Genomic DNA, 19,768 nt, shown 5'->3' with positions numbered 1-19,768 from the left:
GGGATCTGTCTCATATTTTGGATTTCAGTACAGTATAACTGGACGGTAATTTGACTTATGATGTGGAGTCGGTGGCTATTTTACACCGACAGGTTCGAAAGATGAGGTCAAAAAACATAGCATAAGTGAAGGTACAGTGGAAGGGCCAGCCAGTCGGAGAAGCTACCTGGATATTAAGCGGGAGATGCGGAGCAAATATCCATACCTATTTGAGACTCCATGTATGATTCTAAACTCAATCGAGGACGAATGTTTGTTTAAGAGGGGGAGAATGTAACGATCCGGTCGGTCGTTTTGAGTATTATAACCCCGTTCCCCCATTTACTACTCAAGTTATGCTTTACAATTATTTTATGACTTACCGGGTTAGTTGGTTCGGGTCCGGAAGGATTTCGGAGTGAATTGAGACATTTAGTCTTATAATTGAAAACTTAAGATAAAAAAGTTGACCGGATATTGACTTATATGTAAACGACCTTGGATTCAAATTCTGATGATTTCAATAGCTCTGTGTGGTGATTTTGGACTTAGGAGTGTGTCCGAAAAATTATTTGGAGGTCCGTAGTGGAATTAGGCTTGAAATGACGAAAGTCGAATTTTTGGAAAGTTTGACCGGGGGCTTGACTTTTTGATATTGGGGTCGGAATCCGATTCTGGAAATTGGAATAGGTTCGTTATGTCATTTATGACTTGTGTGCGAAATTTGAGGTCAATCGGACTTGATTTGATAGGTTTCAGCATTGAATGTAGAAATTGGAATTTCTTAGTTTCCTTAAGCTTGAATTGATATATGATTCGTGTTTCTAGCGTTGTTTGACGTGATTTGAATTTTCGACTAAGTTCGCATGATATTTTAGGACTTGTTGGTATAATTTGACGGGTCCCGAGGGGCTTGGGTGTATTTTTGGATCATTGGTTGAGAGACTAGTAAAGTTAAGAAATTAGGGAGTATGACCATGGTCAATATCGGGTCAAGACAACATGTTTTTAGTATTTTAAGTGCGCGAGCAGGTCCGTAGCAAGTTTTATGATTGAAATTCATATATGGTTTGTGTCCGGGAGGTTACGGATGAGTTTCAGGGTGATTTTGGATCATTTCAAAGAAGTTTGAGTTTGCTGGTTTCTGGTGAGGTACTGTTCATTAGCAATTGCGAACCATTTATCGAAATTGCGAAAACATTGTTCATTCGCAATTGCGAATAATTTGTCGCAATTACGAACATTGTTCATGGGAGGTACTGTGCATTCGCAAATACGAGGTTTTTTCCGCAAATGCGAACCTGGACAGAATGTTTACCGAACATTGTTCATTCTCATTTTCCATTTTTACCGATTTGGAGCTCGGATAGAGGCGAATTTTGGGAGATTTTTAGAAAAAACAACGGGGTAAGTATTCTTAACTCAATATTGGTTAAATTACCCGAATCCATGATTGTTTTTAACATTTAATGGGTGAATTAAGTTGGAAAATTTAGAAAATCCACGTGGTTTAATTTGAAGATTTGATGGGCGAGTTGATGTCGGATTTTAGTAAAATTAGTATGGTTAGACTCGTGGTTAAATGGGTTTTCAGATTTTGTAACTTTTGTCGGGTTTTGAGATGTGGGCCCCACAGGCGATTTTTGAGTTAATTTTCAAATTTTATTGGAAAATTAGTATTTTCTTATGGAATTAATTCCAATAAATTGTATTGACTGAAATGAATTAATTGTGACTAGATACGAGGCTTTCTGAGAGAAATTCTTAAGGCAAGGGCATAACAGAGTGAGAATTACAATGTTCAAGGTAAGTAACAGTTCTAAATTTGGTCCTGAGGGTAGAAACCCCGGATTATGTGTTGTGTGATTGGTTTTGAGGTGACGCACATGCTAGGTGATGGGCGTGTGGGCGTGCACCATAGGAACTGTGACTTGGTCAAATTCCATGAAACTGTGTAGTTAAATAATCTGTTGATACCAGTACATTCTCTATGTGTTAGAGAAAATTGAGTCGAGACTCGTATTAAAAATCATGCTTAGACATATGCTGTTAGTATTGGTACCCATCGGGGTCATTTTTGTGGTTGAATTATATGTTCAAATTGTAATTTCATACTCGGTCATGTTTATTCACTTCATATCATATATCAGTCTCTGTTGCTATTTATTAATACATCATATTATTATATTTGAGCTGATTATCATGATTTCTGAGAGCCCGAGAGACTGGAGAGGTTGATGACTGAGTGAGGCCGAGGGCCTAATTGTGAGTATATTTATGGGATCGGGCTGCACGCCGCAGCATATTTCATTGATTTATGCCATGATTGACTTGATATAGCGCTTGGGCTGAAGGAGCCCCTCCGGAGTCTGTACACACCCCCCAGTGAACGCATGTACCTACTGAGTGCGAGTGCCGAGTGCTGAGTGACTGTGAGGAAAGAGTGACTGTGAGGTTTGAGTGAATGGGAGGATTGAGTGACTGTTATTCTGAGATGATGCATTGATTTCATTATTTGTTGTATTTCAGCTATCATATATCACTATTTTGGAAATTTTGAAAAAATATTATTTTCTGTTTCAATCAAATTTGATATGAAATTACTGTGAAATTTTAAATGTTGAACTTGAGAGCATGCCTACCCTTTTATGTGGGAAAGTACTGTATTTGGACTTAGCTGAGAAGCTCGTCACTACTTTCAGTTCCTTATTTATTATTGTTACTTACTGAGTTGGTTGTACTCATACTATACCCTGCACTTCGTGTGCAGATCCAGGTGATCCCGGACACAGTGAGTGTTTATTCTTTTACACAGTTGATTTTTTGGAGATTCAGAGGTTACTGCTATATTTCGCAGACCTTGTCTCTCCTTCCCTATCCTTTTGTTTATTGTATTTGGTCTCCGATTATTACAGACCAAGTTTCCCATACTTGTAATGTATAGATGCTCATATACTGAGTGACACTGGTTTTTGGGAGTGTATTTATATCCAGTATTTGTGGGATTTTCTCTTAAACTTACTTATTATGTTTTTCGTATTTAAAAGAAGTTGTGGGTTATTAATGTTGTCGGCTTGCCTAGTATTAAGATAGGCGTCATCATGACGGGTAAAATTTTGCGTTGTGACAAGAACACAACATTGTAGTGTAAGAAAAAGAAAAATATTTTATATACATTCAATGTTTACACGAAATCATTATTAAATCATATTTAGGTGATATATCAAAGTAGAAATATAATTAGTCAATACTTAGTCATGCTTAACATTATGGAGATTAAGAACATGTATGATGGGGCTAAGACTCGGGTTAGGACAGTATGAGGCGACTCTAAGCATTTTTCGGTTGTAATGGGTTACACTAAGGTTCTGTGCTCATTCCGTTCTTATTCGCCCTAGTGATGGACGCGTTAACACACCATATTCAAGGGGAGGTGCCATGGTGCATGCTATTCGCCGATGATATAGTTCTGATTGATGAGTCGCGAGCCGTTATTAACGAGAGGCTAGAGGTTTGGAGATATGCTCTTGAGTCTAAGGGTTTCAAGTTGAGCAGGACGAAGACGGAATACCTGGAGCATAAGTTCAGCGTTGAACCGGGAGAAGTAGGCGTGGATGTGAGGCTTAAATCACAGGTCGTCCCGAGTAGAGGCAACTTCAAGTACCTTGGTTCGGTTATTTAGGGGGAGGGGAGATCGACGAGGATGTCACACACCGTATTTGGGTAGGATGGATGAAGTGGAGGTTAGCATCTGGAGTCCTGTGTGACAAGAGAGTGCCACTGATACTCAAAGGTAAGTTATATAAAGCGGTGGTTAGACCGGCCATGATGTATGGGGCTGAGTGTTGGCCCGTTAAGAACTCACATATCCAGAAGATGAAAGTAGCAGAAATGAGGATGTTGAGGTGGATGTGCGGGCACACTAGGATAGATAATATTAGGAATGATGATATTCGGGAGAAGGTGCACGTGGCTCACATTGATGAGAAGATGCGAGAATCGAGGCTTAGATGGTTCGGACATGTTCAGAGGAGAAGCCCAGATTCTCCGGTACGGAGGTGTGAGCGGCTGGTTGTGGAGGGCACGAGAAGAGGTAGAGGGCGGCCTAAGAAGTATTGGGGAGAGGTGATCAGGTAGGATATGGCGAGGCTTCAGATTTCCGAGGACATGACACTTGATATGAAGATGTGGAGGTCGAGTATTAGGGTTGTAGGTTAGGAAGTAGTTGAGTCTTGCCTTACTTCGTACCATTGTGGGACTAGCCATATATGGTTTTTGTATAAGATAGCTAGTGGCAATGTTGTGTCTTACTATTTCGCTTTTCAGTGCAGGACCTATTTACTAGCTATCGCTTTTGCTTTGCATCTTCTTCTGGATGTCATGGTATTCCTATTTTCCTATGATTGATGTGGTGATACTAATAGTGTCTCCTTTTGTCCTTTTGTCTTTTTGTTTTTTTGAACTGAGGGTCTTTCGGAAACAACATCTCTACTCCTTCGGAGTAGGGGTAAGGTCTACGTACACACTACCCTCCTCAGACCCCATTAGTGAAATTTTACTGGGTTATTGTTGTTGTTAGTCATGCTTAATTATTACTATAGATGTACGTAAAAAACGGAAAGAAATGAAGGTGTTCCGTGTGTATCATTTTAAAAATTTATATCAAATTCGTGAATACATATGTATAATAAAAAGGGTCCTCGTGTAGTTGAAAAACCGATACTAAGTTAAAAGAATCCGTATGTATTATCCTATATTTTTACATGTTCAAATTGTAACTTTAGTTTGCCTAGCTGTCTTAATTAAAATTGTGACTTTGGTTTACCTTCTGGATATAAAATGAATCAAAAGACGAGGAAAAAAGAAGCAAATCAAACTTTAAAAAAAAGAATAATTTTTTAATTGTCAGCCTTTGATATAGCCAGGTAAGGCAGACTTATTGAGATGTCCCTATGATTACAGTAACCGCATATGTAAACTGTATCTCCCTATCCTTAAAGTAGGTGTTCTCTCTCTCTTATCAGACAATGACCTGGAATATAGATATTAATACTTCTGTCACATAGATAGAAGAAACTAAAATATATTGAAAAACCATCTCCCAACACACACACACACACACACACGAGCAAAAACCGTCCCCCCTCTCTATTTTTGAGTTGAAACGAAGTCATAATCTGAAGAAATAGAGCAACCCCTCTTCAAAGTTCACAACTTTTCACTTCCAAAATTCAAGAAAAACAAAATAAAACATTTTTAGAGCAGTTACATTTTCATAAATTGTTACGACAAGTTTCAGATTCTTGTTTGTTTTGCAAGTGTTTCACTTTCTTTCCCAAGATTCTCTCAGATCCCTTGGATTTAATGGACTTGTGATCTTTTTATGGCTGTTTAGGTAAGTTTATACTAGCATTCAGTAGCAAACTGCATTTGTTGTGCTTTGTATTTAAGTATATGATTATATATGTTGGTACATTATGAGCATCTTGTGGGGATTAGCATTTTGAAAATGGGTTCTGGGTTTTTGGGGTTTGGATTTGCAGCATTGAATCTTGAAATGAGAAAAAGATTGGATCTTTTTAACTGGGTTTTGAGATCTAGTAGAGTAGTGTGTCGGTCTGCTGATTTTGTCGTCTTCTGGTACTGTACTTGGATTTGGTTTTTGAGTTCTTTGTAATTTGGGATTGACTCATTGTTGATGAATAGTTTTGATTTTTAGGGTGCTTTTACCTTGTTTAATTCTCAGTTCAGTAGAAATGGTATTTGACTTGCTTACTGAGAGAGCCAGTAAAAAGAAAAGCCTGAGTTTTTTATTTGTGTGTTGTTAGTCTCTCTGAAGACCAAAGTGGTTGGAATAACACAAGGTATTCTTTGTAATATATGAGAGATTGTAGGGTTGTGAGACTTGAATTTTCAAAGTTGATTTTTTTTGTAGTTGTAGCATTGCTTTAGTAATCTTTTATATACAATTTGCTGTCTGCGGGATTGGTTGTATTATGGAGATGAGACTGTATGTCTTGAAAGCCTGCTATTGGGGGTTTAATTATACTTTAAAAACCTTTGATTTCTGCTTGTGTAATCTCCATTCACGAGGCATTTTCTGTTTGTGGTTTTGACTTGTAGAATTGTGGTTGCAAATTTGAAACATTATAGAGCATGATGGATGTTGTCAATAACATAGCTGTTTCTGGAAACGGGTTGGGCTTTGGAAATGGAGTTCACCAACTTCCTGAAGTTGTTGCTGGCATCCCAAACGGGATGCCTCATGCAAGTTCCAGTACTGAAGAACTAGAGAGGAGTTTCCAGAGTACAGCGGTATTGAATGATAGTGAAACAGTTGACTCTTCTGTCCAAGAGGTCAGTCGTGAAGCTATGACAACTGCAGAAAGCAATGCTGGTGTCAGTTCCGAGGTAAGGGGTTTGTTCCGTTCTTTTTAAACTTACTCAGGACATTTTGACACCACAGTTAGGTAATCACTTGTTTACTTACAGGAACATGAAGCAAAAGAATCTGATGAGGCGAAGAACAGTAAAGAGCGAAAGGCTCCAGGAAGGGCAAGGAACACTAAGAATTCAAGCCCTAAAAATGGCGCAGCCAAGAAAAGTAAAGATGGAAAAGATGCATCAAATGGTACCCTTGCTTCCAAATCGCGTCCGAAACAGCCATCTTCCACTGATGCAAAGAGTAAATCATTCAGTGACAAGAAAACTACTGAGTACTATTCAAAACCTACATTGGCTCATCTAAATGTTAATCGTGCTAAGGTAAACGTTTTAGGTCTAATTTATGGTCTACAGTTATAGACATACAGTCCAGAGTAACCACAATCTGAATTTCAATATTGCAGCTTCATCTGCTTCTGTTTATTGTTATCAATATCATATTCCTTTTTTGCTGTCTTCTAGCAGCAACCAGGCCATGCTGAAGTAGCATCAGCTTCTCCAAGTGCTGCCCACTCTGAAGGCCTTAAGTATGTCCTATTGCTCATTTGCTCTTGTAGTTCCGTACTTGTTGCATGGAGCCGAAACATTTTTGAAAGATGCCAAAGACGCTTGTTGCTTATTTATGGATAACTTTTTCCCCAGTAAGGTTGTGAACTATAATTTCGTTACTGCAGGGAAGCAACAAAACTGAAGCCTTTGAAGAAAGTGCCCCCTAATAAAGCTGATGGAAGTGCGGAATTATCTTCGTATCCTAAATGAGTTTATACTTTTTCTTTCTCTTTACTCCTTTGCTATGGAGTTCTTTTTATATTAGCGTCAAAGGATTGAAAAATCTTTCAGTTTATCCTTAATTACTTCATAGTAGTCCTACTGGTGCATCAGATGCCAAAACTCGCAAAGTAGGTAGTCTTCCAACCTACGATATCAATTTCAAGTGTGATGAAAGAGCTGAGAAAAGGAAAGAGGTTAGCTCTCTGCTTGCGTCGCTGAAGCTTATAATATATGCTTGATTGTCTTTCACCGTGAAGTCAACTAAAGAAAAATTAATTTGTGGCATTTGGACAGTTTTACTCCAAGCTTGAAGAAAAAATTCACGCAAAGGAAGTTGAGAAGAGTAATCTGCAAGCCAAGACTAAGGTGTTGTGACTTTTTCTGCTTCTGAATCTTGTAGGCGTATAACATTTCTTGTTATAGGGTTATCTTGTAGCATTTTCCATTTATTTTCTTTCGTTTCTCTAACAGGAAACTCAGGAAGCTGAGATCAAAATGTTAAGGAAGAGCTTAAAATTTAAAGCAACTCCCATGCCAAGCTTTTATCAAGAACCTGCTCCTCCAAAGGTGGAATTAAAGAAGGTAATTTTGTATTATGTTGTATGTCACGATGCCGAGAAATACTTATTCAATGATTTTATACATAGTATGTCGAATATCTAATGGTTCTTTAGCTCAAAATGATTTTGTTGCTGTTCCCTTTGAGCTCCATATAGTTGATATTTGGGTTCGTGTAATAATATTTTGATAAATTTCATTTGCTTTATCCTGAAAATGTGTTATGATACACATATTTTAAAAAGTAATATGTTTGGTATCAGGTAATGTGGAGCACTGCTTTTCTTGTGAAGCTCTAAAATTTAGTAAAAGAGCTAGGTTCAAGTTCACCTTTAGCTGATCTTTTGAAAATTTTCAACTTGACATTTAAACTGCATGCTCTTTCAAATTTGATGAATTACACAAAGGATATAGCTTGGCGGAGTTGAGAGTTCAGTTACTTGACTTTTAGACCACAAATGGCACATTTCTCTTGATACATTTATGTGATGATTGACTTTATTGGGATAGAGCCATTGGAACTTCATCACCATTTCTATTGATATCATAAGTGCTTAGTATGATCAAGAAAAAAGAAGTGGTTATTGATGCATGATATTTAGTGAACTGTGAAGAGCACACCCGTGGTTGTTGACATTACGTCTGATTCAGTAAATCTTAGACTAGATAAATTTTCTTTTTGCGGCCAATTACTTAATTTTTCTTGGAAAACACTCGCCTTTTGTGCTATAAACTCTACTACACGCATTCTTAATCACCAAAACAACCGTAAGTTGGAGTGCCTCCATCTATTTAACTTAAGATTAGGAAATTTCAAAGAAGAGTCAAATAGGCAAGCCTATGGTGAAAGCTAGCTTTCTTAAGTTGGTGGTATAAGAAGATTTAGGAGCTCCCTACACTATTCAGTTGGCAAAGAAATGGAGTTGGGCAACTAGATAGTACCACAGAAATGCTTCTATTGGGTGTCAAAGATTTTCTCTTTCTGCAATGTTAAGCAAAAGTTTTGTGGCATTTCTGCAATGTTAGCTGACCTAACTTGTTTGAAATTGAGTAGTTGTTGTCATTGTTCTGTTGTGATGTTAAGCAAAATTTATCTGTACTGAAGGGAAACTCAAGTATATGCATCTGACCCTATTAGTTGTGTGCATGTAAATTTTATATCTATACATATGTAAATATACCAAGTTCTGTTACATGCACTTGTTTAGGGTTATGTATCCAGTTGTGTTGTCAGTGCAGTTTTTTGCCAATACTAAGTGTATTTTGATAAACCGTATGAATACCCTTACAAATGTCAGTACGTCAAGATAAATGAAGGATTCATGACAAGGTTATGTATCCAGTTGTGTTGTCAGTGTATTTTTTTGCCAATACTAAGTGTATTTTGATAAACCGTATGAATACCCTTACAAATGTCAGTACGTCAAGTTAAATGAAGGATAATTATATGACATATTATTCCGGTTAGAATTGGCTGTAATGACATTTATCTGTTTCTTAGTCACTATGCTTTTTAGAAGCTCTATTAGTCTGGATATTCATAAAAGATCAGAAAATCCAACTCATCTTTTTTTATAAGGATTCAACTCCAGGGATCTTACTGTGAAGATACTAAAAGATCATTGTTACCTCTGATAGAAAAGAAAGAAGTTATTCGGTGTAGCTATCAGATTACCCGAGTTGACAAAACTAAAAGATGCAATATCCCAAGCAGGATTTTAGTTTGCACATCACGGAGATGTAGTGTGGCCGTGTGGGTATTCACAAGGTTGATTTGGACAACAGAGTGAATGCTAGGGCCTCATTGCTGTGATAATCTCAAGTACCATCAAGTCTTCTAGGCTTATCTAGCTTAACCCGAGTTTGCTGCCTTACTTTTGCTAGTCATGCTAGGATGATAGACTCCAGTCATTCTTTTTTTTTCTCTTTTGTTTGAAATATTAACTCTAAGACATGTCATGCTTTCAGCTAAAGAAATTTCCTAATATTTGCTTTATTCTTTTCTAACTAGTTTTGTATATGTACACTTGATGTTTCTCTAACACCTTCTGTCACTATCTTATGATGTTAGATTCCACCAACAAGAGCTAAATCCCCCAAACTTGGGAGGAGAAAGAGCTCTCCCACCAAAGAAGGAAACAACGAGAGTGTCATGCGCCCAAGTAGGTTAAGCTTGGACGAAAATGCATCTCAAAATGATCCCGTCAAAGGGCATTCTCCGCTCAATTTTAAGAAGCCTCAAAGGAAGTCACTTCCAAAGCTGCCATCTGAGAAAACCAACTTATTCAATGAAACAAGAAAGCCTTCTATTCGCAAATCTAGCTTATCCAAGAAATCAACTGAAGCTGCATCTCTGCCGAATGCTTTACCCAAAGAGATGAGTGAAGTTGCTTCTCAACCAGACAACCAACTCGAGCAAACTACTGAACGCGAAACAGATGTTCAAGAGTGTGAGGTTGTATCAACTGTTGAATCAAGCCAGCCAGAGACTGTAGTTGAAGCTCAAATAGAGCCTAATCAGATGGAGGAACACGTTTCAGTCGAGCACTAAAAGCAACAAGTTGAGTATATATATTGATGGAGCAATCTTCATTCCTTCTTTGCTTAAAGTATTGCAAAAGGTATGAATAAGATTTGGTTTATCTGAGAAATGAATGCACTGAATATTTTACTAGGCAACGTCGCCAGTTTGTCTATAGTCAGCAGCAAGGTCGAGTTTCTAGTGTTGTCTTCTTTCAAGATTGTGGTCATTAGAATTGCAGGTTGCTTGCAGCATTATAAGGTTACAGTTTGAGCAATTACTTTAAGCTAATTATCGTCAGATAAGCTTTTCTGTTACCTAATGTTGAGTAGCCAGAAATCCTTAAGAATTTTGTCTGTTCTAGTAGTCGATTATCCAAGTACTTTTCAGTTGTATAAACCTTGGCACAGTTTGGTCATGTATTGACTGTTGAAACTGCTCTCTTGAGCCAAATGGTTGTTGTTGTTTATTGATGCGTATTTATAAATTACATATACCTTACATGATGTTTTAGCTCTGTTTAGGTATTATGAAATTTTACTACATCTACCTTTTTTTTCTCCCTTGCAGTGTTGTTAAAGGCGCGCTTAGGCCTTAAAGCGAGTCTCAAAACATGTTGAGCGTTTTACATCGCTTAGTGGGCGCTTTAGCCTTGCCATCAAGGTTCTAAGGCATACTTTTCTTTGCTACTTAAAGTAATCTTGAAGAGTCAAACTTAAACAATTGATATTTCACTTTATTGTAAAACAAAACATTCAATTTCTTTATCCATATATTTGTTATTTGTACTTATAATTATTAGTCTTGGACTACACATATATTTGTATTTTTTCTCCATTTGCGTCTTTCTTCATTAAAGCCCACGCTTTATTTCCGCTTTGCGCTTAAAAGCCCCGATGTACCTTAGAGTTTTTTTACGCTTTTCGCTTTTGATAAACTGCCCTTGCTAAACTTGGTGGATAGAGTTATCGACTACCTGTGTTGATGGGAGGTAGCAGATATTTAGTAGAATAGTTGAGATATGCACAAGCCGGATATCTCGACTATTTAGTAGAATAGTTAGACACCATTTTTATTAAAAGGAAACATATTATTATTTCTTTCCATAGGAACCACAATTGTGGATCTCTTCCTCCTAGAGAATTGGTAAGCTGTCCCTTTTAATCTGTATGGCGGATGTTATCCAAAGAATATCGTTTAATGGGATTGGTTGACATAGATAAAGATGATTGGACTTTATTGAATAGCTCCAGCCTACAGCCTACAACAAGTTGCTTATTGTTGGAGCTATTACTAAATGGCCGGAAATTGGAGCTGTATGCTTATCGACATTCAGTAGTTCAGTATAATCATCTCAATTGTTTTGATGCAATCCTGTCAAAGAAAGGGATATACTAATCTAAAATTGAGTCAATAAGTCAAGTTTTAATGTACTTTTGAAATGGTTTTCAATAATTAAAATTTATGAAACTTATGTTTAGAAAAAGATGTTCTCATAAGTCATAACCTAAGCAAGTACCCACTCGCCTAACCATAATATTCTGCAGATTCAACGTATAAACAGTTCATGTTAATAGGAATATACATAATATTAATATATATGTGAGAAAATGATTTTTCTTTTAAGATTGAACTCATCATATTTAAATCATAGATCCGATCCCAACAACCATATTACTACATCACACGTGGACTTTTATTGGTTTGTAAAAATAAACAAAAAACTAATATCCAATAAAAGGTTAAATTGATGAAGTAATCAATAAATTCAAGGATGGAAAAGGTTATTTCCACATTTGCATTTCCATGCAACTAAATAATAGTTGTAGTCTTGTTTGGCTTGATGAATGTGAGCTATTATAGTAGGGGTGCAAGGTGTGCAATTCAAGCATTCCCCCCCCCCCCCCCCCCACTTTCCTACCTTCACTCCATGGAAAAGGTAAATGCAGGTGAAAATAAAAAGAAACTTTAGAAAACTAAGTTCTCTACATGGAAAAATAGTTTCTATCCTAGTTTTTTATTTAAGAGCCATTAAAAGGAGGAAAAGAAAGTAAAAAAATGTCATATTTTTGGCAATTGCTTTCTTACAAAATTAAGATGATGATATGAAAACTAGTACTCCCTCTTGTTTAAAAAAAAATTTGTCTTAGTTTGATTTGAATTAAATTTAAATAAAGAAGGGAAGACTTTTGAGATATGTGATATTAAATAAGGCATAGCATTTGTGTGAGTATAAATGCTTCATGTTAAGGAAATATTGAAATATGTCAATTTTTTTTTTAACAGACTAATAAAGAAACAGTGTCAATCTCTTTGAATAAACAAAATAAAGAGCGTGTCAGAATAACCAGGCCTATAAATAAATAAAAAATAGAATAAGTTAAATTATTAGGCACTTGCCGGTGAAGCCTAGCGGTCACTGACATAATTGAAAATATTAGAAATCAGGATTCAAATATTAGAAAATACTAACTAATACGTAATGATAAGAGTGGATTGCTCTCGTGGTAAGCACCCTTCACTTCCAACTAAGAGGTTGTGAGTTCGAGTCACCCCGAGAGCAAGGTGGGGAGTTGAGGGTCTATCGGAAACGGCCTCTCTACCCAGTGGCGAAGCTAGAAAATATTTCAAGGGTGTTCAAACTTGAACAAGAAAAATAAAAATTGTGGAGAGTGAAGCTCAAACCCGCGACCATGAGGCCCTCTTGACCACCCTTTGCCACTGAGCTATGATTCTTCATTGTTTTAAGGGTGTTCAATATGTATTATATGCATGTAAATCCAAAATTTTACCTATATACACAGTGTTAATTTTCCGGTATTTTCCGACGAAGGGTGGTCAACTACACTGTAGCTTCGCCCCTGTCTCTACCCCAATACTGACCTGTAATAAGAAGAAGAAGAAGAAGAAGAAGAAAAAGGCCAAAGATCATAATCAAGAATCTACCAACAATAAATACAAGTTTCAGATGATGATCATAACTTGCACGCTTGCTGAATGAAGCCATGATCCTTTATATTTTGCAGACTATTGTTTGAATAAAGAAGAACAAACTGCCTCACCTTTTATTAGCATATATATAAGGCTATCATTTTAATACATTGGGATAGTAGTACATGACTGGTGTCTGGTGACATTTCTGTTAAATATAAAGCTCATTTCTGTGTCACATATAATATATTCTAGTACTGGTTGTTCAGAAATTAAATTCTGTCCCTCCGTCACACTGTGGGTACGTCTTTAAATCATGTATCGTTGTTTGTAATATCATATTATTTTAAATATAATTACTCATGAAAAGTGACATTAATTTGAAAAATAAGACAACTGTCCACAATAGACTAAAAATTTCATACACTAAGTAACAGTGTAAAAAATTTAGTACGTTGACAGTGGATATAAATTAAATACGGTGATAATCTACAGTACCTAATCTTTTGTACGATTGACATGTGATCAAATTTAGTAACTAGGTACTATTTTGTACGATGAAAACCAAGTTGATTTAGAACGAAATGACGAAATTGTCCATGATTTAATGGAATTGAAGTAAAAGACGTATATCACACGGGGTGGCTCAAGCGCGTATGTGATCTAAAACCAAACTTTAATGTGAGGCCTAAATTTTTAAAAGAAAGTTATGATATATAATTTATTTAAGGTCTATTTTTCTAGTTTTTGAGATGCAAATGTTAATAATTTTAATAATCGGTTTCTTCTAATAATTTCTTTCACGTGATAATATAACCAACACATTTAATCTTTCTTGAGACATTTTTAATCATAGGTAAGATTTTATCAATTATAATTTTGAAAAAATTCTTTTCTTTGAGGGAATTGTTATAAAATAAACTCTACTTTTGTACTAAAAGTGTTAAATATTATAAATAAAAATACCTATAAAAATAATATTTTTTTTAAAAATGGGCCTCCAAAATTTGGGGCCTAAGGCACAAGCCTTACTTGTGGTAAGGTTAGAGCCGGCCCAATAATATCGGGCAAATACAAAATGGGGAGAGAGCTAAGCTACTAGATAAGTAGAGGGCGAAGTGCAGCAATAGTCATTTTTAAGTCTGTTATTTAAAATATATCCATAATTTACAATGTATTTAAAGATTAGCCAATTCACCCAAACTTCAGGGCTAAATATCTTGAATTTGGAAATTCATGACTTAGTGTCCTGAATTTTTGAGCTACTAATTTGAAATTCAGGACTAAGTGTCCTAAATTTCTGAACTACTAATTTAAAATTCAGGACATAAGATTCGAACTGAATGGACACAATTTTCGAACTTTAGGACATAATGTCCTGAAGTTTGAGCGAAATTAACTGATCTTTAAATATATTGTAAACTGTGAATATATTTTAAACGGTATGCTTAAAAGTGGTTATCTGGTGTCATTTCCACGTAAGTATATAGATACATTATGTGCACACTGCCAGAAATTATACATCAGATTACCTTTTAAAATTATTCCATTTACTTAATTATAACTAAAAGACATGGAAAGAGAGGCTTGCAAAACTAGAGCTTGGTAAAAATAACATGGCCAAAGTCCACGAACGCAATGATTCAAGAGCTCGAGTTCCCTCATGCAGCTCAGGGCTCAGCTATGGCCGAAACTGATTTATGCGTAATATTGACACAGCTCTTGGAGGGAGGGAGTCGAGGATTTATCGGAAACAGCCTCTCTACCCCAAGGTAGGGGTAAGGTCTGCGTACACACTACCCTCCCCAGACCCCACTAGTGAGATTATACTGGATTGTTGTTGTTGTTGTATTAGCTAATTCTTAAATAATTATCCTTTAGAGTGGCTAACTGATGTCATTTCTACATAATTTCTGCATAAAATAAATATCGACTAATCTCTTAATAGCATTACTAAGAATTGGGTATACGTGCACTTGCGCCATTGATGTCCGATAACAGCAAGAGAAATGCCGCTGATGTTTAGTGCGTGGAGCTTTCTTTATCTTTGTTAAAATATGACGTTGTCAACCCACGTCCTAAATGCATCTTTTTAAGTTATTCTGAATTGTGGAATCGCCTGGACATTCTCTGCTGTCTCAGTTTCCCTATATAATTCCAACTTATTCACTTCTCAACCTGCATCCTTATTTTCATCACTAATGTATTTTGGATCATGAACTTGCATGTTTCTATATTAAAGAAGCACAATCTTCTCCTAACTGCAAGAAAATGGAGAGCATTTCCAGAATAAGAAAGAAGAAAAAGATAAAACATCTGAACTGAGGATGTACTCACAGGCCTCACTAGATGTAACAGTAAAGAACTAATGAGGTACAAGCATCTACAAAAAAAACAATTTATATTTATGAATAGAGATTGAATTCTCTACCCTTCAATGTATCTAAATTAGCCAAGGCTCATTTTGCTTGAATTTTTACCTGCCTAACATCTATAAATCAGTCGAAAAGGTTTTCTTTTTTTGTTGAGATGGTGTCATGTCGAAAAAGGTGCTTTTTGTAACACAAGTTTCATTTTTCTTCTCGACACACAGATCCTGTGATTACACATGGCTGTTTGAATTTGTTTTTGGATTTGGCTTCTTTAAAATTTGCAAAACACAAATCCAGCCAGATGAGAATGATGAATTATGTGGCTGCTTAATCATAAAGCCCCTCCTGTTCCCAGACATCGACAAGAAAGTCTACCATTTCCTGATAATTAAAATGCAGAACAGTCAGCAACTAGCTATGAGGAATGTGGAAACAAAAAACTATTAAGCTAATTTGATAACTAACCGATAGAGGGATTGCTTGAGGGAAACGCTTATTGGTCCCTAGCAAAGTTTCGTAACTTGTATCAAAACTGCAAATTTATGATGGCAGAATAGACTGGTTAAAAATTAATATGTAAAGTTAAATAATAAAGTATAGGGTGTGATAGTTGAAAGCAGTGACACGATACTACTAATTCAAAACCAAATTGTTTCAGGATTGTGTCAAAGGAATAAGAGAACCCCTAGAAAGTAGTTGCCAGCAGAAACTACTAAGTCTAAAGACTTGAAGTTTCAAAACTATGGCTTGCAGGGTCTCATTCATTTTTTTCTTTCCTCGGTTATTTTTTCCTCTTAGTCAAAGAATCTAGACTTCCAAATATGTAAAAAAAACATACCCTAATTTGGGTTCTCGAACTGAAGCACGCTTCTGTGATGTTTTACTTCCACACCACTGTTGCCTTGTTTGATTCCAAAGAAGTAGACCTGCTACAGGCAATGTTTAATTCAGTGATACATAAAGAAAATATAGAGAGTATTAAACTTATTAAACTGAGCAAAGATTAACGGAACAGCACAAGAACATGCTTTAGAAGCTTAGTTATGCTCTCCCCAGTCTATGCCTCAAATAATGGAATTTCTGCAAAGCCCATAAGCCATTTTTTTGGCCGATAAGTAAATTAGTCATTTCTAGAAAAATGAAAGCTAATTAAGATTTAAGATCCCCTCCCCTTTTAAAATTAAAAGAAATACCAAAAACAAAAAAACACATTGAGCTGATTTCTCGTGCATCAAGTGTTTACAACATTTTGGGTCAACCAATAGAAAAAAGGTGAAGAAATATGAACATTTGCAAGAAAACCCCAATACAATGGCAGTTTGAGGGGGAGTCTTGGAGCAACGGTAAAGTTGTCTCTGTGTGACCTATAGGTCACGGTTCGAGCCGTGGAAGCAATATGTTGTCCACATCACATCCATGGGGTGCGGCCCTTCCCCGGACCCTGCGAGAATGCAGGATGCTTTGTGCATCGGGCTGCCCTTTCCATTGAGGCAGTTTGGCATGACAAACAGAAATTGAGGCAGTTGGGGTCGCTAGGTGGGTCAAAGTTCAGGAGTTCCCCTTAAAAGCAAGTCAAGTCAAGAAATGTATCAGATATTTTTTTAACTTTTTCAGTAGCAATACCAGGAAAGTACCCTGCCAGGGGTTATCTACTCTTCCAAATTGTCATCATGATTTTTTGCCTCTGCATTAGCGTGCAATAGTGAGACGTGATTGATTCCCATGCAGGATTAGTTGCTACTGGTAAACAATTAGGGGAATTCGTATCAAAACAAAAGGAGATAAAAAGATGCACTTGCCATGATTTACAAATTCTGAAGTGTTGTTCGTGGTGCCAGAGTTACTGTGAGGATCAAGGGCTGGATTTGAAGTGCTAATTGATGAGATGCTTCTCAGGGAAGGAAATGTGCTATTCTCCATCTCACCCGCACTACTGCTCCAAAAGTCGTCTCTTAAATTAGCTTTCCTCAACCGTTGGCTCGGAACTTTCAGTCTCTTGGATGGCCTATCCGCTGAAACAACATGGGGAGATTTCATACAGCATCCAAGACAACTTCTGCTCTGTTTCAATCGGGTTTATAACCATTGAAATTGATTAGTGGAGTAAAAAACTTTGATAACTTAGCTCCAACTAAATTCAACATTCTAAGTTTGGAACCCATTTCAGAACTACCAAGTGCTCAGGGAAACATAAACTGTGTCAAAGCATGGCCCATGCATTGTTCTGCAACCTTTTAGAAAGGACACCTGAAATGCCGTGGCGATTACATAAAGCAACTGACTATAGTTGATTCAGCTATAAATCCATGGACAACCTAGTAAGGCCTTAATAGGGGCATGTTACAAATGTAAGCTGCAGATGGGCATGAACAAACCATCGGCTATCATTAATCAAGTCACCAAAGAGTAGTGGCATACACAAATCAAAATACGGGAATCTATGGTCCCACAAACAATCACAAGCATTGAAAATTTCAAAATCCAGGTATCAAGAACAACAAAGGATCTAAGAAAACTGATAACTAAATGCATTTACAAATTACAAAGTTAATAGGAGTAGTTATTAAATTCTAGGTATTGATCTCAAAAGTGATTACTTATAGTTTCAGCACAAATCCTGCACCAAATATAAGACATAGGACAAAAGTAAACTCTTACATTACAAGAGTTTTTTCTTCAACTTTTCCATCACCAAACCAATAAGGACTCGAAAATATTCTCCAAAATACCAAAATTATGAATCCATGAATAACACCTATTATACATGGCTAGATGAAAGCTTTTCACGCTGTAGCTCAACAAGATAATTTTTTTAATAAGTAGCTAAACAGAAAATTACATGCAGAATGTGTCCTTCAAGCAAGAAACACCTTAACATAACAGGCAAAGCATGAAAATAAAGGAACCTGATAAAGGAACCAGCTCATTTCTGTTTTATGCACTTGCTTAGCCTCTAAGCAAGTAAAAGATTCCAAATCACCAAATAAAAGCCAAGAGCTGCAATTTACATAGGTTTGCTTAGCCTTGTCTCATTTTCTTTAATTTCAAGAATAACAAAACTTTCCCTATTTATTTCCCGAAGAATACAGATCATCCGCGCCTAAAGGCAGATCCAGGATTTTAATTCAATGAGAACATAATATATTCATTACTACCTCATGACCGTAGTGACAACTTACAATCTTAGCAAAATATTCACATAAACTTTCACACACCTCATATATATGGTTCAAGCTGAAGGCAGTAGTATGGCCACATGTGCCATACTACTACATCCCTATCCGCAGGAGGAGCAAATACAAAATAACAACTACTAATACTACGCCTCAATCCCAAAATCAAGTTGGGGTCGCATTTTGCTCCAATTAAGTTTATCTCAGGCCAATATTATACAGCAATAAAGATAGAAATAGAAAATGAAGACAGAAAACACCCCGGAGTGGCGGAGTGTTAGATTCAATAAATTATAGTTCAGAAAGACACATAGGGAAAGAATCGAGTTACTCACCCCATGCAAGCCAAGATACGGGATATCCAAGATGCAACTGATCTACAAAGTTGCATTTACAAGCAATAATCCAGCAAAATAAACAAATAGGTTTTTCTCAAAGCTTATATCAACCTTTGGACCTCCAATATGGAAAGAAAACACATCCCCTACCTGCAGTAGAAGCTCAAAATAAGTGCAAAAATCAAAACTTTCCCTAATCAAATCAGTTAAGGTCGACTATATGAATCCCTTGTATTCATTCTGCTCTAATCAGATCAACTTTATTGGATAAATCCTCTATATCCTACGCAACATATAAGTCTCTGAAACTGCCGACAATGCAGAAAACTAAAAAGCAACAAAAGTTGTCTCTTTTTTTCTTTATTATTAAGTCATGTTAATTTCTTTGAAATAAAGAAGGGAGTGAATTTTTGGAATCAAACCTGTGGAAAATTGCCAGACAGGTTATGGGATGTGATTTTCTTGCCCGTTCTGCAAGTCTTGATCTATGGGTCAATAAATAAACGCTGAAAAACGAAAGAAAAGTGAAATTCTTGATGGGTTTTTTCTCCTCCCTCTCTTTCTCTGTCCCTTGTTTCCTAGATTTGTAGATATATTAATTATCAGTCAAAAATTGGAGACACGGAAACAGTGAAGAGAAGGGAACAGTCGTGCTGAGCTGCTGGTGTGGCCAATGGTGCC

The 19,768-nt window shown here is 36.5% G+C and overlaps 2 protein-coding genes across 6 annotated transcripts; one reads left to right on the top strand and one right to left on the bottom strand.

The window, feature by feature from the left end:
* The first annotated feature begins 4,925 nt into the window (after nt 1–4,925).
* LOC107813635 (uncharacterized) lies at nt 4,926–11,110 on the top strand. 4 transcript variants are annotated; one of them, XR_012704776.1, is made up of 10 exons: nt 4,926–5,374; nt 6,103–6,390; nt 6,472–6,744; nt 6,889–6,950; nt 7,098–7,169; nt 7,286–7,388; nt 7,489–7,560; nt 7,666–7,776; nt 9,824–10,373; nt 10,844–11,110. XR_012704776.1 is itself a non-coding variant. In XM_016638915.2 (9 exons), the coding sequence occupies exons 2-9, from the start codon at nt 6,136–6,138 to the stop codon at nt 10,301–10,303; spliced, it is 1,428 nt and encodes a 475-aa protein (XP_016494401.2). In that variant the 5' UTR covers nt 4,926–5,374; nt 6,103–6,135; the 3' UTR covers nt 10,304–10,774. The 4 variants fall into 4 exon arrangements, 2 of the variants coding, with proteins under 2 accessions (XP_016494401.2, XP_016494400.2); XR_001654397.2 differs by having other exon boundaries at nt 6,886–6,950; XM_016638915.2 differs by lacking the exon at nt 10,844–11,110 and having other exon boundaries at nt 9,824–10,774.
* A 4,416-nt stretch (nt 11,111–15,526) lies between these two features.
* Nucleotides 15,527–19,739, bottom strand: LOC107813636 (uncharacterized). Of its 2 annotated transcripts, XM_075244566.1 has the most exons (7): nt 19,510–19,695; nt 19,085–19,237; nt 18,483–18,573; nt 17,376–17,637; nt 16,415–16,502; nt 16,042–16,108; nt 15,527–15,957 (listed from the first exon to the last, which is right to left on the bottom strand). In XM_075244566.1, the coding sequence occupies exons 2-7, from the start codon at nt 19,138–19,140 to the stop codon at nt 15,904–15,906; spliced, it is 618 nt and encodes a 205-aa protein (XP_075100667.1). In that variant the 5' UTR covers nt 19,141–19,237; nt 19,510–19,695; the 3' UTR covers nt 15,527–15,903. The 2 variants fall into 2 exon arrangements, with proteins under 2 accessions (XP_075100667.1, XP_016494402.1); XM_016638916.2 differs by lacking the exon at nt 18,483–18,573 and having other exon boundaries at nt 17,376–17,632; nt 19,510–19,739.
* Nucleotides 19,740–19,768: the final 29 nt, after the last annotated feature.

Source organism: Nicotiana tabacum, chromosome 22 (assembly GCF_000715075.1).
Source record: "Nicotiana tabacum cultivar K326 chromosome 22, ASM71507v2, whole genome shotgun sequence".
In the NCBI taxonomy this organism is placed as follows: Eukaryota; Viridiplantae; Streptophyta; class Magnoliopsida; order Solanales; family Solanaceae; genus Nicotiana; species Nicotiana tabacum.
This window is presented reverse-complemented; position numbering and strand designations above follow the sequence as displayed.